This window comes from Aphelocoma coerulescens, assembly GCF_041296385.1.
Source record: "Aphelocoma coerulescens isolate FSJ_1873_10779 chromosome Z unlocalized genomic scaffold, UR_Acoe_1.0 ChrZ, whole genome shotgun sequence".
In the NCBI taxonomy this organism is placed as follows: Eukaryota; Metazoa; Chordata; class Aves; order Passeriformes; family Corvidae; genus Aphelocoma; species Aphelocoma coerulescens.
In genome coordinates this window covers 37205264-37231625 of record NW_027184085.1, presented here as the reverse complement: position 1 = coordinate 37231625, position 26362 = coordinate 37205264, and the positions used below count along the sequence as shown (strand labels likewise).

General features: G+C 37.0%; 1 protein-coding gene across 3 annotated transcripts in view; it reads left to right on the top strand.

The window, feature by feature from the left end:
* Nucleotides 1-25437, top strand: part of FRMD3 (FERM domain containing 3) — a 135881-nt gene extending 110444 nt beyond the window's left edge. For 2 of the 3 annotated variants that reach the window (XM_069001917.1, XM_069001918.1), the window contains exons 8-14: nt 216-304; nt 2548-2611; nt 3602-3690; nt 6979-7053; nt 7618-7686; nt 10847-10968; nt 22023-25437. In XM_069001917.1, coding sequence (XP_068858018.1) covers nt 216-304; nt 2548-2611; nt 3602-3690; nt 6979-7053; nt 7618-7686; nt 10847-10968; nt 22023-22618 — 1104 coding nt within the window. In that variant the 3' untranslated portion in view covers nt 22619-25437. The remainder of the gene's footprint in view (nt 1-215; nt 305-2547; nt 2612-3601; nt 3691-6978; nt 7054-7617; nt 7687-10846; nt 10969-22022) is intronic. The other variant, XM_069001919.1, reaches the window with a different exon arrangement.
* Nucleotides 25438-26362: the final 925 nt, after the last annotated feature.

The window sequence follows — 26362 nt, the reverse complement described above, 5'->3', positions numbered from 1 at the left end:
ACAAAGCACACTTTGTTACACACTTAGATGTCTAGAAATAAATGAGGCCTCTATTGCCAAGAGCAGTCCTTTAGAAGTGTAAAATTTGAAGGCAAAACTTGTTTTGAAATGGAAAACAAAATAGGGGTAATCCAGAATGGAGTAACAATTTATGTTATCAGTAAGAAATACCTCATTGGATGAGGAGAAAGTTATGTTTCTTTTTCTCTTTCAAGGACTCATTTGGGACGACTACATTTTTAGGATTCACAGCTGCAGGATTTGTAGTTTTCCAGGGGAATAAAAGAATTCATTTATTAAAATGGTAAGCATATGATGTAAGAATATCTTAATAAATAAGCGTATCTGCTCCTGTGTCTTCTCTTCCTACCATCTTCACCTGCATTTGTTATCTCCAAGGAGAACCATGTGAATATTATTTCTCCTGCCCCATCGTGCTTCTGTTTTAAAGGATTTTAGATAACAACAACTACAACTACAATGATAACAACAATGACAAAAACAAATTTGGTCTCATTCAACTCCCAATGAAAATTATGCCACAGGGTGCATTAGTCAACATAATTTACAAATACTAAAACTGAGTAAGTTGATTTTTCAGCTATGCTGTAAATCACCAGTGAGGTATATTGGCAGAGAGCTCTGGAATAATTTACGATTCCACCTTAATCTTTATTTGGCTCTTGGAAATATTGGAATTTCCTCATTTAATTATCCTCAATTTGAAAATTATAAAAGAACTTATTTGGTAAGCAGAGAAGGATGTGAAAATGCCTTTGAATTTTTACTCTTTTAGTCTCTATTTTTAAGAAATGGCACTTATGCAATTGTCCTTGCTTTGTCTGGTTTTGCTTTTTCTTTGTATTCCTGGACTTAGCTGGTTAGCCTCAGTCAGCCACATTTGAGGAAGAGGTATAACTGAGCTCCTGCAGATGATGTTAAGAGCAGCTGGCCACACCCTCAGCAGTGCAGAGTGACTGGTTGTGCTTAGACACTGATATTCTCATTTTAGCCCGGCTGCTACCTGCATGCCAACAGCAGTTACTTAGGTGTGACTGTTCCATCTCTGAGCTCTCAGCCTGTCTTGTGGGATCAAGATGGGCAGAAGGTGAAAAAAAGGTGAAGCTGGGCTGCTTGCTGCATATCTCTAGAAACTTCCCTGAGTGTCAAATAACCTGAAATCCTTGGAAGTGTAAAGTCAGTGTAGTCCTGTCCGTACAGTTGAGTTCCCCATGGAGCTCTGGGGACATGCCTGTCAAAAGCCATCCATTTGCAATCCTGGATTTACACTGTAGATTCCCCAGAGTTTATTGCAGGTAGCCGTGGTCACAGTACTTCAGTGGTTTGTGGTTTTGGCATAAAGAAAATACAACTCTAATGTCAGTCTATGGCTCACTGAGGAGTGAGTTGTACTTGCCAAGCACGTGTCCACCACCCTGTGGGAAATGAATCTCACAGCATTTCGCTTTTCTTGTTATTTGAGGATAATGTGTCCTCCTAGCGATCTAGGCATATTTATTAAGTGCACTAATATGTAAACCAGATTTAAAAAAAGCAGTGATAGTGGAGAAGCCAATAACTGTCTCAGTGTTACAGTAGATCTTGGAAGGTCAGTCTGGTGAGATTTATCTGAACAGTATGTACTGTTTCTTCTGTTTCAGAGGCCTAGAATTGAGTGCTAGTAGCTGTAACTAATGTTTGCTGAAATTTGCACTACACAATAAAAATCCAAATTTGTATTTGGGATTTTCTTTTCAATGTAAAAGCTTTCTCAACCGGAATAATTTTCGTTTTTCACATGTAACAGGAAAACTTGTTAAAAAATATCAGGTATACATTGTCCTTGCCTCCAGGATTATTTGTATTTCAACTTTGATATCCAAAACGCTTAGGGAAGTTTATGGAAAACAGTGGTGTCTCATTTTAACTCTGGTAATGCCAAAATTCCATTACAATTTAAGCAGAGGTATCACATTGCCTTTTTATGGTGCACTGTTATTCCATATGAAGACTGAGAGCTCAACTTTGATTAAACTAAATTTTGATATAGGTTTTGCAACTAGTAAGGCCCCTCTATAAAAAGTGCTGTCAAACATTTTCTTCTTGTTGTGTTCTGTAATAGTCAGTTACCCACATGTGATATGAAGCCCCAGATAAATAAGTATAGATAAAACAACTTTATATTTCCCTCAATTTAATTACAATAGACATTGTAAGACTTTAAGACGTAAGAGGAATTACAAACTGTGTCATAAACACAGTGCAAATATAATCTGTCTACCTTTAATTTCCTCTTCACTTTCCAGCAGACAAAGTTAATTCTCTGAAGGTAGATAACGATGTAAAAGAAATACTCTGGGCTTATGTACTCTAAAAAATTTAGACTATTAAGTGATTTTATCCTAAAACTTGTAAGGCCTGTTGAGGCCTTTTGTCATTTGATAGCCTGCTTGACTTTGGTAATCAGGGAAACTTGCATGTTAGTCACTTTTCTTACTTGTAGATCTATCTTTTTTCCCTATATTTAAATATTTTTTCTCTTTCTAGGTGTGATGTCTATAAACTGAAATTTGAAGGGAAGACTTTTTATGTGTTTGGAGCTCAGAAAGAGGTTAAGTTTAATATTTTTACAGAACTTCTCTATTTGATAAAGATTGTATAGGACAACATATTTTTTTAACTAAAAAAAACTTCTAAATAATCAATAATTGTATTTCATATTGTAACTAAAATATAGAATATGAATGAATGTGAATATTTCCCTTTTGGAAAAAAACGTCTAATTTGCAAAGGGTTGAGACATTTCTCACTTAATATTCATGCTGTGCTATGTGGATTGTTCATGGTTTTGGTTGACTTGCAGTCAGGCTTTAATTTGTTTTAAAGTGCTAAAGCTGTACCCACCCACTCTAACATATAGAAGATGTCTGTATATGACTGAAAGTCAAGTAAGCATTGATACCTGGATCCATGTGAGGTATTTTTGGGTAATCACAGCTGTGTCCTCAAGTCTTGGTCAGCTGAAAAGGTCTGCCCCATATGGTTAGGAGTCCTATCACTGCACTTTTGTCATTAAAATCCTAGAGGCTTTTGGCTACAGCATGTTACAATCAGTTCTTTCCCTAGGTCAGAGGGATATAGTCTAAGGTTTTGAATGGAGGTGAGGAAAGAAAATGAAGGAAAGAAATAATGTTACAGGTATCAGGACTGCTTGTGTGGTTGCAAAATTTTGATGGTAGGGAGGAGGGAGAGGTGGATGGTAAGCAGTGCAGCAGCAGTGTGATGCAGAATATTGAACACAGAGACTTCCTTCCTTTGTTTTTGACCAGTTATACAGTTATTTTAAAAGCCTCTTGTACATATGCTGTTCCAGGCCCCCTCAAGGCATCTCCTTTGGTCTCTGAAAAAATTGGCTGGGCAGTTTAAATATTAGCTATGGATGGATTGTACATCTGTGGGTGAACCACAGATTTATGCTACACAGGAAAACTTGGTCTTCAGTGTATCTGGTTAAAGGTGATGCCATTGGGTACAGCTATTCCTATATTTGAGAATTCAACATTTTCACTGCTTTCATTTGCTTTCTTTTCCTTGTACTTAGAAGAAGGCTGTGCTGTCATTCCATACCTCTACACCAGCAGCCTGCAAGCATCTTTGGAAGTGTGGGGTGGAGAACCAGGCTTTTTACAAGTATGTACACCCGAAGTCATTATCCATACTAAAAGTAAAAAAAACAAGTGGATGTGAATAGAATGTACAATGTGAAATGTTTCATTTAATTAACAGAATGCAAAATGCAAACAGAAAATATGCAAGTTAATGGGGTGTATTAATTCACTTCAAGCCAGTATTAGAAATTGTTTAAAATCTAAACGAGACAGAAGGGTTTTGGCTCTAGCACACTGTTTTTGCTGCTCTGTAGTGAGATATTGAATGGACACAGTACTGCACTTGTGTCTGGGAACATCGCTGTTAATCTTAGCCCTGCTGTGGAATATCTTGAGAGTGAAGGAAACAATCTGTTAGGCTTGAGTCTCTGGCCTCTTCTGCCAGGAGGTAGTTGTTCTTCCACTTGAAATCCAAGGCTTAGTTAGAGCTGCTTGAAAAGTAAACAGTTCTATGATTTAAGGAAGAAAATGTTCTTAGATACATTTTGAAAGATGCCTGTGATCTTGTTAAACATAAAAAGCCTGTAAAGTGACAAAAAACAACAAAAAGTACTATCTACCTCCCTATTCCCTGAAAGGGAACGTGATAATAATTCCTCATTAAAAACTCTTCTGCATTCTTTTTGCCCTCCACTGACTTCGTTAGATTTGTTTATTGATGCTTCCCTTTAGGCATGTAGATTTTATTCTTGCTCTTAGTGTTTCCTTACAGCCTCTCACATATTTTATAAATATTACTGTTTCTGTGTTGGCACATACCAACACCAGGGGGCTGCTGTAAGGGTAAATAAAAATGAAGTAGGAAGAATGTGTCTTCTAACTTGGATGTTAATGACCTGCTTTAATTTGGAGAAGTTCCTCTTTAGTTTCAACACTGATGGAGTAATATACAATCTATCCAATCGATATATTCAGTGAAGGAACAGGAAGCAGGAACAGGCACAACACATCTGTCAATTCTCTATGCCAACATCTACTGTGCTTGAGACTATATGAAATCTAAATATGGTCTATATATAAAGGCTAATATCCAGAAGCATTTTCTGTTGGAAATAGACTTAACTAGGAAAATACTGCATGGTGTTTGAGTAGTTTCATTTTATGTTACAAGAAATAAATAAGGAATAGGAGATGATTTCCACCTGAAGAAGAGAAATTAGAAATTTCTTTGAGTAGAAATTAGCTCAATGTAAAAATGTCTCAGTGAGACTCACAGGAATATCACCTCTCTGCTCTTGTTGTTAAACGGCTGTGATATTAATTATTTAGGTTTTGGTCACAAATAAATGGTTTAGGAGGTTTGATCTTGGCTAGATGCAAGTTGCTCTTTTATTCATTCTCTTCAACAGGTCAAGAGGAAAAAAATATGATAAAATATCTTATAGCTTAGGATAAAGAGAGAAAGATTTCTTACCTATTACCATCACAGGCAAAACAGACTTGACTTGGGAAAGTTTAACTTAGTTTCTTACCTTTTTACTCTATTTCAAATTGTCAGTGGAGACAAAACTAAAACCACCCTTCCCCTGTTCAACTCCAGGCTCAACTTCACTCCTTCATTTCTGACTCCTCTATGTCCACCTTGCTCTGAGCAGGTCAGGGAGATGGGGAGTGGGGATTGCAGTTTCTCTTTGCTGGTCCTTCCTTCTTACACAGTTTTTTACCCCAATCTTCTTCATGAATACCTCAAGCATGGGTCCTTCCCATGGGCTTGCAGTCCTTCAGATATACCTGCTGCATCTTGTGGTCCTCTCCATGGGCCACAGCACCTGCCTGGAGCCAGCTCCTGTGTGGGCTCTCCACAGGCTGCAGCTTCCCTCACAGCATGTGAACCTGCTGTAGTACAGCGTTTTCCATGGGTTGCAGTGGGGATATCGGCTCTTTATTTGGCTGCAGTGGGACAGCCTCCTTCCCCACAGTTTTCTCCACTGGCCTCAGGGTAGAATCTGCCCCGACACCTGGAGCACCTCCTCCCCCTCATTCTTCTCTGACCTTGGTGTGTTCCTTGCTGCTTCTCTCATCTATATTTTTTTTTTTTTTTGCTTTCCAAATTATGTTTGTGGGTCGAGTTATTTCTTAACAATGATTGCTTAAATTTTTTCCCACCTGTTCCAATTTTGGTGGGTCTTTCAAGAGGACTTCTTTAATAAAATGAAGATTGGTAATATTATTCAATGGATGGGGACCTGAACAACAGATTGGAAAATAGTCATGTTTAATATGCAGAGTGCAGAAGAATACCAATAATCCTCCAAACATGAAACTGAAGCCAAAACTATCCATAAGTAAAGCCTTAAGATAGTAATTTTGAAACAGAAAATGTTTTCACACATTTCAGAGAAATAGAGTGGTACAGTGGGGACTGCCAGTTACTTAACAGCATTAGATACATCCATTTGTTTATATACATCTGCATAATACCAACAAGGTATTCTAATAAGATTAGAGCAGACATAGTCAGATTGTGTAAGTAATTAATGGTAATGACACTTTGCCTTAATTAAATTTGGTCCTCTCCTCTTCCTAGAAGAGTTTGAGACTTGGAATTTAAGGTAAAGTCGTGATCACATGACATATTTTGAAAAACAGAGCTTTAGTCTTGCCTTGATCCAGGTTCAGGATTCACTGTTGCGATTATTCAATTATTCAATTTGATTATTCTATTAATCATAGAAAGTTATTTACTAGGGTCTGGGAATGAGAGACTCAATACAGAATCAATTTGCCATTTTTCAAGAGAACATCAAGGAAACAGCATGTGTGAGGTACTCTTCCATGATCTTATAAAAGACTGAGTTATAAGGTTGCTGTGTGCTTGGTGATTACAGAGAAGCAGTAGGATATAATGTAGGCTACTAAGAAATTGACTGAATAGAGATATTAGAAAAGCACCTACTTAGGGAGACAAGTTGTTATCTTTATTATTTCTTTGTTTTCCTCATGGAAAAGCAGAAATAGCCATATTTTCCCACAAACAAGGTGGTATTAGGACACATGTCCCAGGGGCTTTTGGTATACAGTCTTTTTTCCTTCATGCTGTGAATGAAAATTCATAGAGATACAGCAAGTGTCTGCATTTAATTTTCTTGTTATCATGACAATCACTTGTTCCTTGTTCAGTCATTCTGTGCTGTCTGAATGATTTCATGTGTGCTTCATAGTCTAGTTTGTATAAAGGCCTTAAAAATTTGGAAAGATCAGTTTTTGGATATTACTTTATTATAAAAATAACAAAGCTTATAGCTTGCCTTGTTTATTTTTACTTACAATGTCCTCAAAAAGGTGACAGCCTCTGTTATTTTTCTTCAAGGTATGCAAAATCCAGTCAGATCAAGACAATGTCCAGCAGCAAGATATTTTTTAAAGGCAGTAGATTTCGATATAGGTGGGTGTTTGCTTTTTCTTGTTCATGGTAAATCATTTCAAAAAGTAAGAAAATGTCAGTAATTACTCACAGAAAATTCAGGGCTTTTCCTGCTGAAGAGTCTGTTCATGCCTAATTAGGTCAATATTTGAAAGAATTTCTGTTGCCTCTTTAGAGTCACTTAAAAAATAAACAGGAGTTTTCACACAGGCACTTCTGTCAAGAGTAGTTTCACCAGCAGACAGCTCCACTTTTGGTGCAATTTCTGTGAAAACAAGGATGTGTAACGAGTGCAGAAATTGTATGGCCCTGCAGCTGGGCAGCTCTGAACCAGGTATGAGATAAAGAGGCAGTCCAGTCCCACTCGTGGTGTTCTACTACAAAAGGTTGCTTTTTCTTTGGTAAATTTTTGGGCAAATAGTCAGCACAATTTTATTCTGGAACATTATGTGTGCACTTTATAGCAATTTTTTTCCTTTATTTTTCTTTTTTTTTTTTTAATATAACTTAGTTGTTCACACTTCATGTAGTTCTTGGCATGTATCTCAGCATTTACTTGATTATTTATTTCATCTTTTAATGCAGTGGAAAAGTAGCCAAAGAAGTTGTGGAGGCAAGCTCTAAAATCCAGAGGGAACCTCCTGAAGTTCACAGGTATGTCTTGACATTCAGTATTAAAGTTTGAGGACTAGGGAGCTAAACAATAGTTGTTCTCTACAGAAATATTGTTCTCCACAAAAATATTCTCTTTCCTTTACTGTCAGCTGCAATGGCTGTCTTTCTGAGCTTCCACAATTGCACATGCAGGCCTTAGGGAATATATGTCTGACAATGTTACAAAATAATGACAATCATCTCCTACAAAGGAGAACCTAAACTCTGCTCTTTGAAACTGAGTTCAATTAATCAGTCAGATAGATAACTTATATTATTTTTTGTGTTATGATGAACATTCTAACTTCATTCCTAGATTTTGTTTGGTTTTGAATGCTTTTGGTTCACATATGTTTTATGGGTATTTTCCAAAGTGTACTTGATAGTTTTTCCATAATGCAGTCAGATTAAAAAGCATGAAGTTCATTCAGTAAAGAGAAAATAATATTACAGAATCTTTTTTTTGGAGGAAAATTTGGCTTGTAAGAAATAAGCAGCTAGATTTTGCAAGCAAACTAATGCTTTCAGGTCCTTATCACTCATTGTAGTGGCAGTAAAAATTCCTAAGAACCTGATTAAAGCACTTCAGAAAAGAAGGAGGCCATCAGGGTAAACTATTTAAAACCTTGTTTTAAAAAAGTGTACTTAACTTTCTGAACATTCTACAACCATCTCCCTACTTCTATTGAGATTTCATGTTTGGGGGGAGTGTGCTTTGTTTATTTTTAATTGAATATTGCTATTCTGTCTGTATTTGAGATAAAAGCGGATTGTCTTTATTAAGGGGTGGGAATATATTTGCAGTAAATATTTATAATATGTTGTCCAGCCCTACGATGTAATTAATAGTTAGGCCATGCAGACATGCTTTCAAACATATTTTTCCAGATTACATTTTAAAATGGGGTAAGTGAAGGTCTAGAATATATTAAATGAGAGCACAGAAGGTAGAATATAGGTGCATCATCGAGGCAGTATAGAATACTTGGGCACATAAATGTATTTTAAATGAGAATAATGGCTCTCTTTGGGAAATAGTCTATTGCCTACTTTCCAAGAGGTTTCTTTTTTCCAGGGTAAGAAAAGATTTTCACATACAATTATTTTTTGTCTTGTATTTTGCTTTTCTTTGATTTCTATATTTAGAAGTATTTTAAACATATCCTTTAAAACTTAGTGTACATAAAGAAACAGATCAGAGAGCAAATAAATTTATAAAGCAACATCATATGGATTTAACACCCATAAACAGCAATGCATACCTTTTATCATTACCCTTCTCACAAAGCTTGCATTTTCAATATTGTGGAAGCTCCAGGTTCAGCTTCTTAGAAACACTAAGGAATAGTCTAATGATTTCAGGTGTTTTAATAGTTCAAGTTGTGAAATGGGAGGCAGAGGCAATCAATTCTTCTAAAAGCAGAAGTCAGCAAAAAGTATAGAAAATTTTCAGCTCAAAGAAAGAAGCATGTTTTAAAAAAATTACTCTGCGAAAAAGAATTTGGGGATAGGAGATGGTGGCTTTTCAGAAGAAAAACATGTAGAAAAAATATCTGATTGAAGGTAAATGTATATCTATATATCTAAATATAGATAAAGTTTTTTTCTCCCTGTGCCCTCACTCTTAATGTCAATTCAGTTGTACCATGGCTGCATAAAGAAAGAAGCCTGCAGCTGGAAGGAGGGTACTGTTCAGTACCTTTGTGTTTGGATATTACACTTAAAGCACTCTGTACTGAAAATCTGTTGGAGTGTGTAGTTATGCAGGATTAATGCAGTGCCAAGTTCTGACAAACACATAATGAATGATTTAATATTTTGCTTCCAGGGCATGCCTGAAGGAGGCGTCTTTGAAAATAAGTATGGAGTAGAAACCTATGGGTGCTCCCAGGCACAACTCATATTTTGGGACTTGCTTTGTGCTTTTTACAACAAGCACAAAGATTCGGGGATTGCATAAAAAGCCTATGGATTTACCATTGGGTTGGAGTGACTATAATTACAATAATCTGTAAACCTTCTATGTAGAGTGAAAGTTTAAACCAAATAGTTATCAGAGAGTGTTCAGAGAAAGCAAATGAGGACACAAATATCTTTGGGCACGTGTTATGGCACAAGAAATCATGTCAATTGAGCAAGAAAGCTTGCTCATTCCCACAGAATATAAACTGACATGTAGTGTGTGTTAAGAGTTGGAAATCTGTGTCCCAGGTTTACCTAAACCTTCAGGAACACACAGTTCCATCTTTTGACTTGCAAGAGTCAAAAAACTAAACTTTGTTTCGTTTGTTTATGTGGAATTTTAAGTTGAGCCTTTGTGCAAAGGTGAAATGCATTTTGTGAAGTTTCAGCACTGTATCTATATACCACTTGAAGTCAAGTGGAATACTCTCCTGTTTAATCTTTGCTTTTGTCAAAAGTAAACATTTTATAACATAATGGTTAAGATTTATTGCAGGACTCTTGCTTCAGGCCTGCATCATGTAAATCCTAGATAATGTATTCAAATGACCCATTTTATATTCTCAGTAATATATTTTGAGGCTAATAAACATCATGACTGAAGAAGATCAACAGCATTCCTAAAACTTTCCAGAGCATATTCAACACCTGCTACCAGGAAAGCCTCTTAGAGTGAAGTAAGACAAGAAAGAACACCAGCCTGAGTGCTGGAGGGAGGCATGGTGTAGAGGCAGCATCTGGGCTGCGTGGGCATGAGCGAGAGCACTCTGTATCTGTAAAGCACAGGGATACAGTTGTTCTTGCTTTAGTCTTTGATCCTTGGTGCTCAAACTGTAACAAATCCTGTGTCCAGTTCTGGAGGCAATGGAACAACATTCCCCTTCCTTGAATCCAAATACTAGTGTTTGTTATGCACTGTGGAAAGGAGCAGCACATTGAAATCCTGCCTAAGAGGAAAGGAATGCAGGCAGTGTAAAGGAGGTAAACCAACACAAAACCTCTCTCACACTTCAGGTGTTGAAATGTTTACATCTGTGGAGGGTGCAACATAACACAGCTGAAAGCAGCATTCGATGTGTAGAGCTTTTTATGATAGTTCAAGGCCTAGTAATTTATGCAAAATGATTCTGAGATGAAACCTACTGCACTGCAGTTATTTCCAGTAAGCAAACTGACCCTGTTTTCCCTGTTCTTTTAGAACCTGTATTACCCAGAGTCGCAGCTCTCCCTCCTTGAACAAGCAGCTCATAATCAACATGGAACCTCTGCAGCCTCTCCTTCCTTCTCCCTGTGAGGAGGAAGAGGCTCCTTTAGATGAAGGTGAGTCACTTACCCAATTCCTGCTAATATTTATTACAAAGCATATGGAAAAAGGTGTAATAGTGACTCAGGGGTATGGAAAAAAATCTAATACTTTTCACCAGGAATACATCATTAAGCTTCTGCACGTCGTACTTGGAAATGATCACTATCTCAAGAAACTGTGCATAAGCCTTATGCAAGATACATTGTGAAGAAAGTTACTGCTATTTGATTTCTGTTTCAAAAAATGTTTTAGATTGTCAGGCAGAAGAATCTTAGGAAATCAATAATCTCAACATGGCACCTTTTCCTAAATGGTGTCAGCAGTTACTCAGGAGTGAAAACTGGCAGTTTACTGCTGGGTATGTTGTTTTTCTTGATTCCCTTTACTTCTGTATTTCTTTTTCTCTTTCTGCTTTAGTGTTAGAAAAAACTATCAGCTAATTTAATTTCCTTGACAAAAAAAAGCACATTATTTGAAGGTTAGCTGGGAAAGATCTTTTGTTAATTTATCTTCCTTGACAAAAAGGGATGTTATTGGAAAATCAGGTTGAATTTATCTAGTAGAATGAGGTTTCACTTCTTGATATTTTCAATATCACATTGAACACCTTTCTTTTTGAGATATGGTCACTACAAACAACGATGTGAACATCATAGCCAGCTTAAATGAGAATAATTGCTTTCTTCCTAATAAAAATAAAGCTGATCAAACAAAACCTGACAATGGTTCTTGCTTGAGATGTAGTGAGGTAATTGTTTCAGAGGCTGGGAAATATGACCTTTTCTGTTGCTTTGTTTTGATCATTTAACGGGAAACAGAAAATAGCTGAGTATCTTCACTTTCATGGGAGTATGTCCCAATTTCATTATATAGGAATTGTCTGAACATGTTTTGTTCATTCTTCAGAGTTTTGACATTGAATGTAGCAAGAACAAGGTGAATTATATTGTCTGTGTGCATACCTTATGATAATCATAGTAGCAGCTGTTAGCTTTAACAGCTTTTACTTGTTTACCTCTGCTGTGAAATACATGTATCTGAGAATTTGTGTTCTCACAGCCAAGTACCACTGCTGTGTTTCCTCTGGGCAGTTGTCACCATGGCTGAGTAACAACAGCTTGCTGTGTGTAAGACTCCTGTAACCACACTTACAACTCTAGGCAATGATATTCATTTTTGGAAACCGGTGACTTATTGCTATATGCTCACCAGACAGTGCGTATTTTAAATGTTTGTGTTACATAAGTTTGAAAATTACATTTCCTTTCAGTCAAACAGATTTTTTTTACTAAGATGAGCTAATAGAAATATTTGCTGGTGGGTTTCCTGTAGAATATTTTATATGTAGTTAAATACCACCAGCTGCTAAGGTAACGGTGTTAAGACTTTTACAGTCTTTTCCTGCAGAACACTTGGCTATATAATCAAATTGCAGCTTGACCTGATCTCACAGCTCTCTGAGAGTGATGCTGGTTCTCTTCCCAACATCTACTTCTGTGGATTCTCACCTTCTCTGTTACACCAGCAGTAATCACACCAGTGTGAACTGGGAGAAGGAGTTAAAAAAAAAAAAAGAGTAAATAAAATAAATCAAAGCAACAACAACAAAAACCAAACCAAACCCAGTAACAACAGCAAATCAAACTAAAAAAAAACTAAAACCAAACAAAACCCCTTAACTGTGCAGTGTCCTATTACTGCCTGACTGAACCTTTGAGTGGCTCATGAAGAGGGTCAGCTGTGTCGTTGGGGTAAGGGCATGAGCAGAAGGTGGGGAGAGGGGAGACATCTAGCCCTGAGGCTGACACAAGTGCTTTGGGAAACTGCTATTAGTGTGCTACAGGCTTTAAACAGCCTGATATATCTCTGTATATGTCTCAGCCCAGTGAAACATTCTTACACTTTTGTTGTTCCAAAGGTAAAAGTCAATATTATCAGACAAATAATTCATGCATGAAATCTGAGTACAGAAATATCAAGTGACCTAAAAGAAGTTTTCATCACTTTGTCAAAACCACATTAATATCCTGTGACTGGAGAAGGTATGGTTTTGCCTTTTTTAAAAAAAATTGGTCTACTCAAATAAGTGATGTGATAGCATCTGGTGATAGAAAATCCAGAGACAATGGGCTACCACCTGCAAAATAGTTGCCAGGGGATCAGGACAGGCAGTAAACTGTCTCACCAAAATCAGATGGTAAAAGAAGGCAGCCACAGAATCTGTATAGCAGTACTACAAGAAACATAATGTGTTCAACTACATATGGAGCAAGAATTGAGTTTTACTTGGCACTGGTGAGGCTGCACTTTAAATCCTGCGTTCAGTTCTGCACCCCTCACTGCAACAAAGACATTGAGGTGCTGCAGTGTCCAGAGAAGGGCACCTGTGCCAGTGAAGGGTCTGGAGCACAAGTCCTACGAGGAGCAGTTGAGGAACCTGGGGTTGTTAGTCTTGAGGAGGCTTGGGGTGACCTTATCACTCTTCTACATCTGCTTGAAAGGATTGTGCAGCCAGGTGGGGATTGGCCTTGTCTCCCAGGCAAGAGGAAGTGGCCTCACATTGCACCTGGGAAGGTTTGGTTTCGATATAAGAAAAATTTCTTTGCCAGGATGGTCAGGCATTGGAACAAACTGTCCAGGGATGTGGTTTAATGCACATCCTTGGAAGCATTCAAAAGGCGTGCAGGTGTAACGCCTGGGGACATGGTTTAGTGGTGAACACAGCAGGACTGGGTTAACAGTTAGACTCAATGATCTTTCCAACCTTAATGATTCTATTTATGGGAATGAGCACACACCTGCTGCCATCAGTCTAATTGTCTGTCTCTGTCAGTGTTCTCATCTTTGTAAGCTTTGGTTGTAGAGGAGCAGCATGTGGAGCTTTTGTAGGTACAACTATTTTTAATTTTTTTAGATAGCTTCATGCTGAGAGTTGGTACAGACAGGGCGTTTCAGACTCAGTTGTAAGATTTTAACATTTCTCCCTTAGTTATGTGTAGATAAAACTATGGGGAGCAATTTGAAATCAACACGGTCATTTCTCTTTTGCATGAGCATGGTCACATGAAACATAAATTATAGATTTTATTTCTGAACATCAGTATGCAGGAACACACTGGCCTTTTTTTCTCTTGCACTAGGATTTGATGCCTTGGATATTTTTATGCTTCTGTGTGGTTCAGCTGTTATGCTAGCAACTGCTAGATGAGATGGATGCTGTGGAAGTTTTTAACGTATATTATGAGGCATTTGGAAATATTTCAAATGTTGGAAATCTTTCATAACCTTGTCTGGCTGACACTTGTGTCTTTGTATAGGCCTTCCTTTATGTATTGAATACATTGGTGTTTAGATTTTTGTAAGAATTCATGCTTTCCAGTTTTTGTAGACATGTACACAATGAAGAGTCAACCCTTTTTAGTTAGGATTTAATGATCCTGTTTTGGTTGCTACAACAGTTACAAGAATAAAAGTGAGAAAAGAAGACAGAATCTTACTTTTGATGGGGTGACAAAATGGGGATAGGAAGCAAAGGGGTACTTGATCTTTCCTCACACCCACAAGAAAGTGCTTGCAGAGAAGGAAAGGAAGAGAGAAATCTTTGCTCTGCTAGAGGAAGGAGTGAACAGGACCTCTGCTGGAAGTTAGTACTATACAGGCTGTGTGGGGAAAAGAGACGCCATAAAGATGCTTTCTAGAAGCTCCGTTGAAGCAGATGTGTTTTGTGGGAGAAATAGCCAGGTGTAAAATATACGTTTGCAGGACTCCTTCCCCCACCCCTCTCTTTCCCACATATTTGCATGCACATCACTGATTTTTTGGTACAAAGGGAACAAGGATGTCAGATAACAAAGACTCAGCACAACATGTTATAAACATTACAGATGAATATTCTGGGAACTGAGAGACTACATCCCCACCAGTGCACTCCTTCCAATTTATCTCTTCTCTGTGGCTTGGGTGTACCTGGAAAGAGATTCTTACCCACTAGCATAGTGTAATGTTATGTGCCTTCCAGCTCCCAGCTGGATCAAACCAGCAGAGGTCCATCATGATTTTTGGGAACCTGCATATCTCTGCTGGACAGGAACAGGGAACAGCCTAGCGTTTTGAAACAACACTTCTTTTTGGTGGATAAGAATCTGTCCAATAATTATCCACAAGTGGGAACTGGAGCACACATGTAAAGAGGGAATTTTTTCCTGGTCTCAGAAATTTTCTCTTCTTGTTTTTACATGGGCCGGTCGGTGTTAATTCTAGGATAGTAATAAATGTTTTCATCTAACTTTTTTGCTTTGTGACTAGGGTTTGTAAGTACAACATCGGATTTTTCCATTGTACCTACATGTTTCACAACTAATTCCCAGGCAGTGATGGGGAACTTATATTACTGGCAATATTAAAGATTTTTAGAAAAATAATGGGACAGTGTAATTTATTCTGTGAAAAAGGGACTATGAATCCTGGTGTCTTTTTAAACTGCTCTATGTTTTGGTGCCTTAGATATTTTTATGCCTCTGAGTGTGGTTCAGCTGTTATACTAGCAACTGCTAGCTGAGATGGATGCTGTGAAAGTTTGTATTGTACATTATGAGGCATTTGGAAATGTTTAAAAATAACCTCTGCTTCTGTTCCCTACTGGGATATTTTTGTTGGCCATGTTAGAAGCTTGTCATTTGATTCATTGAGAGTGACTTGCGTTAGTCTCTTAAAACTCAGTGGCAAGTTAATAAAAGGTCAAAGCTGGTATGGATAGAGCCCTTACAAGACTTTGAGAAGAGGAGTTAACAGGCAAAATGGTGAAATGTCTTGTAAAAATCCAAACCAAGAGAAGCATTCATTTGCGGATGGTTAACCACTGCAACAAGGAAGTGTGCATTCGTTTACTGCGGCATGGCTCCAAGATCACAGCCAGAAGGGCTGGTAAATTTACATTTATTTTACTCAAACCCTTTTTTAAACCCTCTTCCCCTAGTTTCTGTTAATAGTTTTCCTTTGGAAAGGAACGGTACTGTAAATGACATCTACAGCAGAGAATAAGGACAAATTACTGACAGGAACAAAGTTGCAAATAGAGAATGGATGAGAAAAAACTTAAATTTGTTACCTTATCTAACAGAAAATTGTGTATTTATTTGTTAATTGGTAACAAATGGGGGACTGGAATTTTGCCTTTGTATTTTTCAGGGACTGAGGTGGAGGGCAATACTTTGAAACTGTAGTGATTTATGGCAATTAAATTGTTGTTAAACTAGAAGGTAGTAGATTTTGAGTGTGAGCTGAATACAGCAGTTGAGACAGCTCAGCTTTTTGCTTCCATACATTTTCCAGACTGTAACTTTCTTTGTTTTATTTTTCTAGATACAGAATAATTTCATATACTGAATAATAGTACTAGGGCTGGTGGAGGAAGGTGCAGCTTGGGCAGAGTCTGATTTAGCTCTCTTTTTCACGACACACAAGAGAAGTGCAATCCAAGGAAAAAAAAAGCATTCAGTATTGCTCTGGACAGCACAGGGGTGGTTTTTTTAGGAAATCCCATTGCCGGTGACCCATTGGCCCCTCTGTCAATAAATATGTCCATTTCCTTAATATCATAAGCCATTTTGAAATTTGTTTTTCTATGCTTTCTGTGGCACTGTTTGCTTTTGATACTTTGGCATCTATAGGTTGAATGATTTCAGTTTTTACTAACCTGTATTAAATTTTTGTATTGAATATTCATTTCAGAAATGAGTTTTTATCAAAGAAAGTTCTGGCAAAGACTAGAATATTGTTACTATTTTTGTATCTGAAAATAAGAAAGCAGTAAGTACATTAAATATAGGAGAAACTGCTTCTTGCAGTGGTTTGTCTCTGAGTAGGAACAGCTTCTGGTTGCCTTTGCTTCTTGAGTTCACCACTCAGGAAAACCAATGAGAATGCACCTAATCGTCTCAATTCAAAAATAGTAGCAAAATTGAAAAAGCATTATTATTGATATATATTTTGTACTCTTACATCTCAGAGGTTAAATACTGGCTCCAAATAGATGCAAGACATCTTGTTGGTTTAATATAGTGACACCAATCATAAGGTATTTGTATGTTGGGATTACATTGGTTCTTAAACACCTTGATTTTGCAGTACTGTTCATAGTATGTTGTTCCTTTGGAAGTACACATGCAAAAATATATATATATATTATATATGTACATAATATATATGTGTATATATATAAAATATATATACGTATATAATATATATATATATATATATATATTAGCATATAAAGTATGTATACCAGCACCAAAGCACTGGAGTTAGCTTGTGCAAAACTCCTGACATGGGATGTAACTCCTTGGGAGAACCCCATTGTGACCACTTCAGAACAACACTGACTTGTGCCAGGAGGGGTCACCCAAGCTGAGTGGGAATGCTGAAATGTCCCACTTGCCCTTCTGCTAAGCTTTCACACCAGTGCTCAGCTCTTTTCAGCCTCACTGTCCTCGGTGTGGTGCTGGACACTGAGTCACTGCCGTCCCACCACCAGGTCCTTCTTTCTCTGAACTGCTGACAGATGTGCATGGCCTTCTCATTCCTGCTCCCACAATACAGAGTTCTCTCTCCCTGATGATTCCTTCAGTCCTATTGCTGCTTAATCCTTTTTCTGGATGGGGATCAACTGCTCTGGGTTTAACTCCTTTCAGGCCGAAGGGAGGCATCCCAGAATGCCAGTTGTGCAGCATGCACTGCTCTGCTTCTGTACTCTGTGCTTTGGGTGACTTTTGTGGGGTGTAAAAAGAAGAGCAGTGGCCTCCTGTGACTGTAGTAGCCATGACATTAAACATTGTGACACACAACACAGCTGGGAGGCAAGCTGTAATGACACAAAACATGCAACTCATGTGAACTGGCAGTGGGGACAGGGCTTTACTTGCTTCTAGAAGTTCCCATTAGACTAAAGCAAACAATAAAGGCCAGCAGGAAAGCCAGGTCACTGCCTAAAAAGGACTTACTATAAACTGTCATTGATTAACTCTCCTTGCAAAGCTATAACAGGTGTCTTTTATTGGCACGGGATATGGGTATGGTACAAATCTGTGACCTGTTTCTGAGGGCAGAAGGTCTGGCTGTGATGCAAATCCTGCTTGATGTAGATCCTGTGCAGGGAAATATTTAAATTCAGAGCAATTCTAGAGTCTGTCTCATTTTTCTACATTTTCTTTGTGAAAATTCAGGCACTTTGCTCATGTGAGAAAATCACCTTGTCCTTCCTTCTGAAAGGTCATTCTCTTCATAGTACAAATGAATTTTGTCCACATGGAAAATAAGCTAAGGATAGACAATATTTCTAGAGGAAGCTGTAAAAAGAACAGGAAGGATTTGTTCTAACTGCAGCCTGGTTGGACTTTTTTGTTTACATGCATGTATGTATTGTTCCCAGCACTGTTCTCTCTGGACTGTATCTAATTTTCCATTTCTCTATTTAAAATGAGGATGTATTCACACTTGTTCCTTTCTCCAATATAAAAGGCCATTACAGGTGTGTAACTGCGTTTCTGTTTCTAGTAAGAAAAGCCATGTGCAGGATATCCGGCCAACAGACAGTGTGTGAACTGAATTTTTTAATAAGCAGATGATACATTTTTATGGGGTGCTGTATTTCCAGCAACTGCAGCTTCTTAAGAATGGTGGACCTAGAGCTGACCTTCATCTTGTTAATCCTCAGCTGCTGGTTTTGGCCCCTGTAGAAATATTAGCAGCTGACAACTTTTATACCAGACCTCTTCCATGTCCATGTTCACAGCAGATGACCGCAGTAATCTCACGTTTTATTCAGCTGTTTATGTCCTTGGTTTGGAGCTATCACAGTATCTGGTGGAAGAGGAATACTGAGTTTCAGCTAGGATAACAAGATCTCTGGCTTTGAAAAATTTATTCAGTTGCCAGAGAAGTGTAGCAAACTTTTTCTGTGGAAATATAAGAAATAAATTTGAATTTATTTACCTGATATTCCAGTAATCTGTATTAGAAGTTTCTCATTTATGGAATGTAAATTGCCGGTAAGAATATAATTTGAAGAATGGAAAGAAGAGATTCTTCTGAAATGTAATTTAATTCTCAATTTATAGTCCTTTTAATCTAAGCACAACATAAATTGTAACAGTTATTAAAGAAAGAGCAGACTTTTCAAAATCTTGCCAAGAATGATACAAAATGATAGCTTTATAAAGATAGTAGCAAAATAATTTTTATATATGAATAGGAGCAAAGGATTTGCAGTAGAGTTGTAGAATAATTAAAGAGTATTAGGAGTTGTGTTTGCTTTAACTTTTATATTCTCTTTTTCCTTTGGAACATTTTGAGGATTTTTTTTCTTTTAACTTAATTTTTTTACTTCAGATAACTGGCTCTCTTGAGGGCTAACTGAAAAGTAAAAAATCTGAAAGATTTTCTCTCTAAAATTTGTGTTACTGGAATATTCATTGTACTGAGGAATGATTTTGAATTTTGGTACTTTAATGTTCTATTCTTAGGACTGCACAAGTTTTGTAAGTGATACGTGCCATAATGATTTTTGCAGTTATGTCTTTTGAAACCATCAAAATATGAATGGCCTGACATACTTATTTATGTATTACAACATGACTGGAACTTTGTTGGAATCATTCATGTTGACCATGGTTAATAACCTGTTCTTTCTTCAGTCCTTGACTTAAGAAATGTTTTGGTGTTACAGGGAATATGAAGGAGCAAAAAGAACAACTTTATATGTTCAATTTTTTAAAATATCAAATGAGTTTGCAGCAGCAAACTTTAATGCTCATTCTACATTTTCAAATATTGATTTACACTAGTATTTGACTGATGTAAAATGCAGTTATTTTGATTTGGTAAGTTTAAATAACAAATAAAGATGTTGAAAATTCTTCTTAGCAGTTGAAATTAAATAGTGGAATGTAAATTAGATGTGTGCTTCAGAACTGTAGCACATTACAACTTTAATACAAACCCTTCAGAAAACTCTGATATGAAAAGGTTCCTCTGTTGCCTTCTATCAGCAGGTTAATCGCAAAGTTGGAAGTTTGCCAGTTATTTGAGAAAAATACAGTTTTCATGAAAGTTAATATGATATTTGTTGTTCATGCTCACTAAATATTTTATGCATGCTGGAAATTACTCTGGGGAGGAAGAGGATGCTCAAAAATCATAAATTTGGGTGACCTTTCTTTGCTGTAGCTGCAGCTGTCCTCTCTATGATGAGAAACATGATGAAGATGTATTACTGACCTTGCACCTAAGCTGGTGTAGAGTGGCCTATGGCCAGACTTCTCAAATTTGGGAGAGTAAAATTAGATGCTTTAAACCATATTGAAATGTCTTAGTAAGTGGCTTAGCTTAAATTTTACTCATATTAAGAATAATTGAATAGCACCTTTGAAAATCACATTGTAGTACTTGTGTATATAAAGGTATGTCTAGATGCTTATTGTTGGGCTCCAGAGTTAAAAACATTTGCCTTTTGTAATTTAAGGTGTCATGGGTGTACTCTCAAGTAACTGAGTACAGTCTGATGATCCAGCACTACCTTCTGTTACAGCATGCTTAGGAGAAATATCCCCCAAATCTGTTCTCACTTCTTAGTGTTCATACACTGTTGTGTCTAGTTTCAGGCGGTTTGTATCCTCCTCTTGATGACTGTGGCAAGTATATTTCTTAATGTATAGACTTGTGTAGACAAGTTCCAGAACAAAGCATGTGAGAGGACAGAATAGTTGAGGCAAGGAATTATTAGCTGTGAAGTCAAATTAAACTTACAAAAATTAAACTAATTAAATTATTGAACTAATAATTATTGAGGACAAGTTTTCATTTCAGCTATGCACATTAGCTGCTGGAAGGAAATCTCCTGCTCTCTCTCCTTCCCTGGTAATGAGCTGTCTCCATGAGAATATATGATGAGCCTGCTCAGGAAGAAAAAAATGTCAGATGCCTATAAAACCCCAAGCTGCCTTGCTCATTGATGAAATGAAAGGAAGCAGAAATAGTCTTTTTGGTCATTTGGCAAAAATGTGAAACCTCACCCGGAGGCATGGCCAGTGAGGCCTAGACAGCAAGGAAAAGATAAATTACAGGGGAAGAGATCTGTCTGGGCCATTTTGATTACTCAAACAGGGAAATTTCCATGAGGAAGTGTCTTAACATCATTTTGTAATGGAGGTCTGTGCCTGAATGTCCTCCCTTCCACTCTTGCGACTGAGAACTAATAGCAGTCACTGAAGTATTGATGTAGCTGTAAACAGCCAGACTTCTTTGCAGACTTATTGACATTAGAGATAGACTGGAAAAAGGAGAGTAAATTTTGAGAGGCGAGAGCTTCAGCAGAGAGTGGTGTCATAAAGTCTCCTTTGTAAAGAGGAGAGAGAAATTTAGAAGAGAGAGAAAAGAGAGGAAGAACTAGATGAGAGAGGAAGAACTAGATGAGCAGAAAAAAAAAATTGAGACATGAGAAGGAACTTTTTTAACGGGTGAGGGTGTTAGAATGCTGTTTCAACAATATCTAATTCTCATACCATGTGTTGACCTTCTTCTCCTTTTGCTATTTTACTGTTAACATGAATTTTCATGATAATTTGTTGCCTCTTTTTAATGTCATGCTCTATTCTCAACCTTAGCTATTATCTCACCACACATTCATCTGAAAGAAATGAGGGTGGGTAGTTTTTGTCGTTATTACTATACACCAAAGGCCACCAATTCACACATGTAGTAGTTATTAATTTATACCAGAAGTCAGATTGCCAGTAGGAAACAAGCTGCTCTATTCTTTGCTCAGCACTAGACTATTATCATTGGTAGCTGCATCAGACCCTCATAAGCAGATCTGATGTACTGCAGCGTTGTAAAGATACTGCCCTCTTCAAAAAACTTTTCCAGTTTTTGATAATTGTGGACAGTCTGGTTTTAACATGAAAAATTATGGCAGAAGCTTATTTCCAGACATCTGTTAGATACTATCAGAAGGCTGATTTTGCCACCAGGCTGCGAGAAATTTAGTATCATTGTTTTAATCTCATTTTTCCAGGTATCCAACTGCCAAAGGAAGACGAGATTTCAGTACCCGTGATTTCAAGCTCTCCAGTAAAGGATACTGGGGAGGATGTTGATCTTGGCCTTGAACAGGAAGAGAAGATGAAAGAGGAGCCCTTAACCATCTCAGAGCTGGTATACAATCCAAGTGCTAGCTTGCTGCCTACGCCTGTTGATGATGAGATTGACATGCTTTTTGATACCTGTCCAAGAGCAGAGAATGAGAAAGATGACACTGATTCATTTGAGGAACTTGAAGCTGATGAAAACGCATTTTTAATTGCAGAGGAGGAAGAACTGAAAGAAGCTCGGAGAGCCCTGAGGTGGAGCTATGACTTTCTAATGGGCAATATAGAGGTGAATGCTTTTGTGAAGAGTTTCTCCAGACTTTTTCTTGTAGGCCTTGGACTGCTGTTGTTTGTGTTCCCCCTTTTCCTTGTTCTCTTGGAGTCGGACCTTCAAATCTCTTTCCTTCATGAAATCCGTCAGACGCCGGAGTTTCAGCAGTTTCATATTGAATATTACTGCCCCCTTAGGCAGTGGATGGCTTGCAAAATAAACTTCATCCGTGATATACTGGGCAGCTTTTAAACTTTACATGAATATGATACAACTAAGGGCTATATTCAAAATTTCAGTTAGTGACAGCTTTCCATAATGTCCCTGGGCCCATGTGTTGGCCTTTATATTTTCATGTACAGATTTCATTCCAGACTCTTCAGACTCTTAAGTTCCCTTTACACACTAAAATTTCCATTTTAGTTACAGACGTATACCGTCACCTCTCAATAACAAAAAAGAAGCTTTATTTTAGTTACATTTCAGACTTCCTGTTCGTTTATTACATTATAAAAGACAGAGTCACAATAAGTTTCATTGTCCTTAACCTTTCAATCCATGACACTAAAACTGATGATATTGAAAGAAAACTTTTTTGAATATACTCCTTAGTGCAACAATCTCTTCTAACCAATGCCTATACAAGCAATGTTTATGCTGGGTTTTTGGTTTTTGTTTGTTTTTCTGTTTGTTTTTTTACCTTTTTATGTGTTTAAAATATTTTGGTAAATTTTTAGTAAAAGACAACTTACAATGTTATTTAAGTGTACACATTGGTAAGAATAATGCAGAGAGGCATGTAGGACGTTTTTAGTGTTTTATCAATTATTTGTTTTTAAGCTGTTGGCTGGAGAATGAATTAATTTATCGTAGCTCTATACAAAGGGACCGTGTTTGGGAAACACGCAGGAAGTTCACTCAAGTTCAGTAGGGGCTGCCTAGGGGAGGTGAAAGGACAGCAAGTACGCAAAAGAATTTCTGAAAGGCACAGCTCTAAAGCTTAGGGAATTGAGCAGAACTGAAATGATCCGTCCTCTTATCTGTCAGGTTGTCTTCCACTTTATCAGTTCTGTAGAAAGTCTTTACAAGATAGTACAACTATGTTTAGAAAGAGATTGAGTCTTCAGTCTAAATGTAGATTATTGTACATAATGGGAGACAATAATAATAAGTAGCAAAAATAAAAAGAAAAAAAAAGAAAAAAAAAAAGGAAAAAAAAATAAAGAAAAGGACCCAAAACGAAATCAGTAGGTGAGTGACCTACTTTTAAAAACCATAAAGAAGAGGAAAAGGTGAAAAAGGAACAAGTTTTTCATATTTCTTTTTAAAAGCAAAGCATTAGGCTGTACAGTTGATATAAAAGTAATCTACTGGCTCACAGTTAAAGGCTTAAGCACTTTAAGAGATGCATTTTCATGCTTGATGCCCTTTATGACTAATCTCTAAGACAACATGTTTTCTGTGCATACTAATATACTTCCTTTCACATATAGCAGCATACTTACCCTCCTTCCTTGTTATTATGAGCCCTGTTACAAGAACTAATGCTGTTTTGTGTAACATGGATTTGTATGTCTAAAGGTATTCCAACATAGCTTAGAGAATATACTTACGTAAAATCTTGTCAATGCTGAGAACATTTGAAGGCCCTCAAATATAGCACAGAGGTTGTATTTACGACAAGAAAGTTTTTATTGCTCCTCTCCCACAATCTTAGTGCAGCCTTGTTTCATATTTAAATTAAGGAACTTGAATTTTGGCTTCAAAGTCTTTCTCCTGCTTAGACATCTATGAATTGGAGACATATTTGAAGCTATTTTATTAGATGTGCATTTAACACATTGTAATCACATGTCTGATTCCTACTAAATAAATTCCTTTTGTTTCAATATCAGGGAATATCTTTTGCTTGGTTGTCTCATGTAAGCCTTTGCAAGTGTCTAGTTTTAAAATGGCAATTTTCATAGAGGATTTCTCCTTCCCTTCTAATCTTCTCCAGTTTTTAAAAGACAGAACAGTTACGGGACTTAGGAGTTCTTTTCCTCAGCTGAAAACTTTTGGATTGCTATTCATCTCCCCTTCAACAAAGACTAAATTAAACAACTGTGGTTTTTTTATTGTCTTTGTTTGTCCTTGCTAATCTCTTTCCCAGAAGAATCATTAATGATTAGTTATTTATTGTCTATTTCTTCCTGTGCTACTTGCAGCTAAATGATCCTTTCCCATGAGATAATAATCATTCAGCCTAATAGAAATGGAGAGTGAACTAATGTAGATATTTGGTCTTAACAGGTAAATGCATTGTTACTAAACAAAGGTGTCAGGAAAGGTGTTTTCAGTGGTGAAGGCTGTGAGAGCGGACATGCTGCTGGACTGTGATGACATGGTTCCATTCAATCTCCCATAAAGTCTGATAATTGCTTTAAAAAAAAGGTAGATACTCTAGTCTTGTCCCTGTGAATTACAGCACCCCAGAAGTAGGAGTATTGTAATGCTTGATTTAACTCTGATCAGAAAATAGCTCATTTGCATGAGAACATAATCTCAAAAATTGTGCAGTGCAGTGAAGTTTTATGGAGGGTTAAATGCAAGTGTGTGTGCACATATGAATGCATACATTCAGACCTGGCCTTCTAAAATTCTCCCCTTCCTTCCTGATATGCTCTCATCTATCAAAGTAATTTAAGTAAAAGTCATGAGAGCCTTAAAGGCCAGGACCATGTCATACACAGAAGGATATGGCTGGGCACATTCAGAGAAAGTAGCAGCTTTTTATTAGTAAAGATGACAGATTTGGGTTATGGAGCGTCTATAGGTACAATATTGTGTATTTCTGTCTGGGCTTGGATTATATTGTAAAATGTTATGTACTTGAAATCTATTTTGTGGTTTGTCTAACATTTATAAACACAACTCTGGGAAGAATTAAATATGGTTTTGTTTCATGGAGTGTAAGGGGAAAATATACCTGTAACTTGAGCCTTATCTTTGTACAGTGAATTTCACATTTCTATATGTCAACATCCTAATTGTTTTGTATGTTGATATGATGGCAGGAATCCCTAATAAAATTACACTGGAGAAAAGCTTTCTGCAGTTATGACATTTCTTATGGGGAAAGATTTTTCTATAAATAATAGTTTTTGTCAAGAAGTACGTGGAATGTAGTATAGTACAGATTTCTTAAAACTCTTACACTGTTTTTAATATAATATTCTTTCTTTATCAGCTGGAGAGACACTAAAAAGTACTTTAAAATAAGATGTTATTAACATGGTTTCAGGCTCATTTACCAAGAAAATATTGGTTTTCCTGGTTACCACATAAGAGTTAGTTGGGGTCCTGAGATAAAATTGATAGACACAGAATAAGAACTGAGAGGCTGGTTTTACAGTCAGGCCTTGGCAGTGGACATATGGCTGCAACCTTTCAGAGGCAGGTCTGGCTAGAGTGTTATGTAGGAAAAGCTGTGCTTTCTTAGATTGAGTTGATTTGGAGCTCTGACAGAGTAAAAATATTTAGTAAGAAATGCACAGTCTGCAATGAGGCAATTGAATATAATTGTGGGGAGCTAAGAGAAACAGAAGATAGTTCCTGAGCACATAAAACATTTAGATGAAGATATTACTGTACTGTATAGAAAGTGCCAAAATATAAATAGACTCTGTCAATTAAGAATGTAAAAGAACAGGACTATATAGTACAGGTAGACCTATTTATTCAGTTAAAATGACGTAGTTATAATACAGCCTTCAAAAGAGGTTGTGTTCCTGCTTTAATGTAAGAATACTGCTTTAATGTAAGAATCCTGCTTTAACATAAGAATAAAATATATCCTCCTCAACATTGTTTGCATTCTGAAGTCCCTACCATAATTTATAAAACTAGCATTTGTGAAAAAAAGTATTTCTGCTTTGGGTAGAAACTCAGCATTTGCCATTAAATTCTTTCTGAATAATCACACAAATTTCTGTGAAACTACAACTCACTGAAATG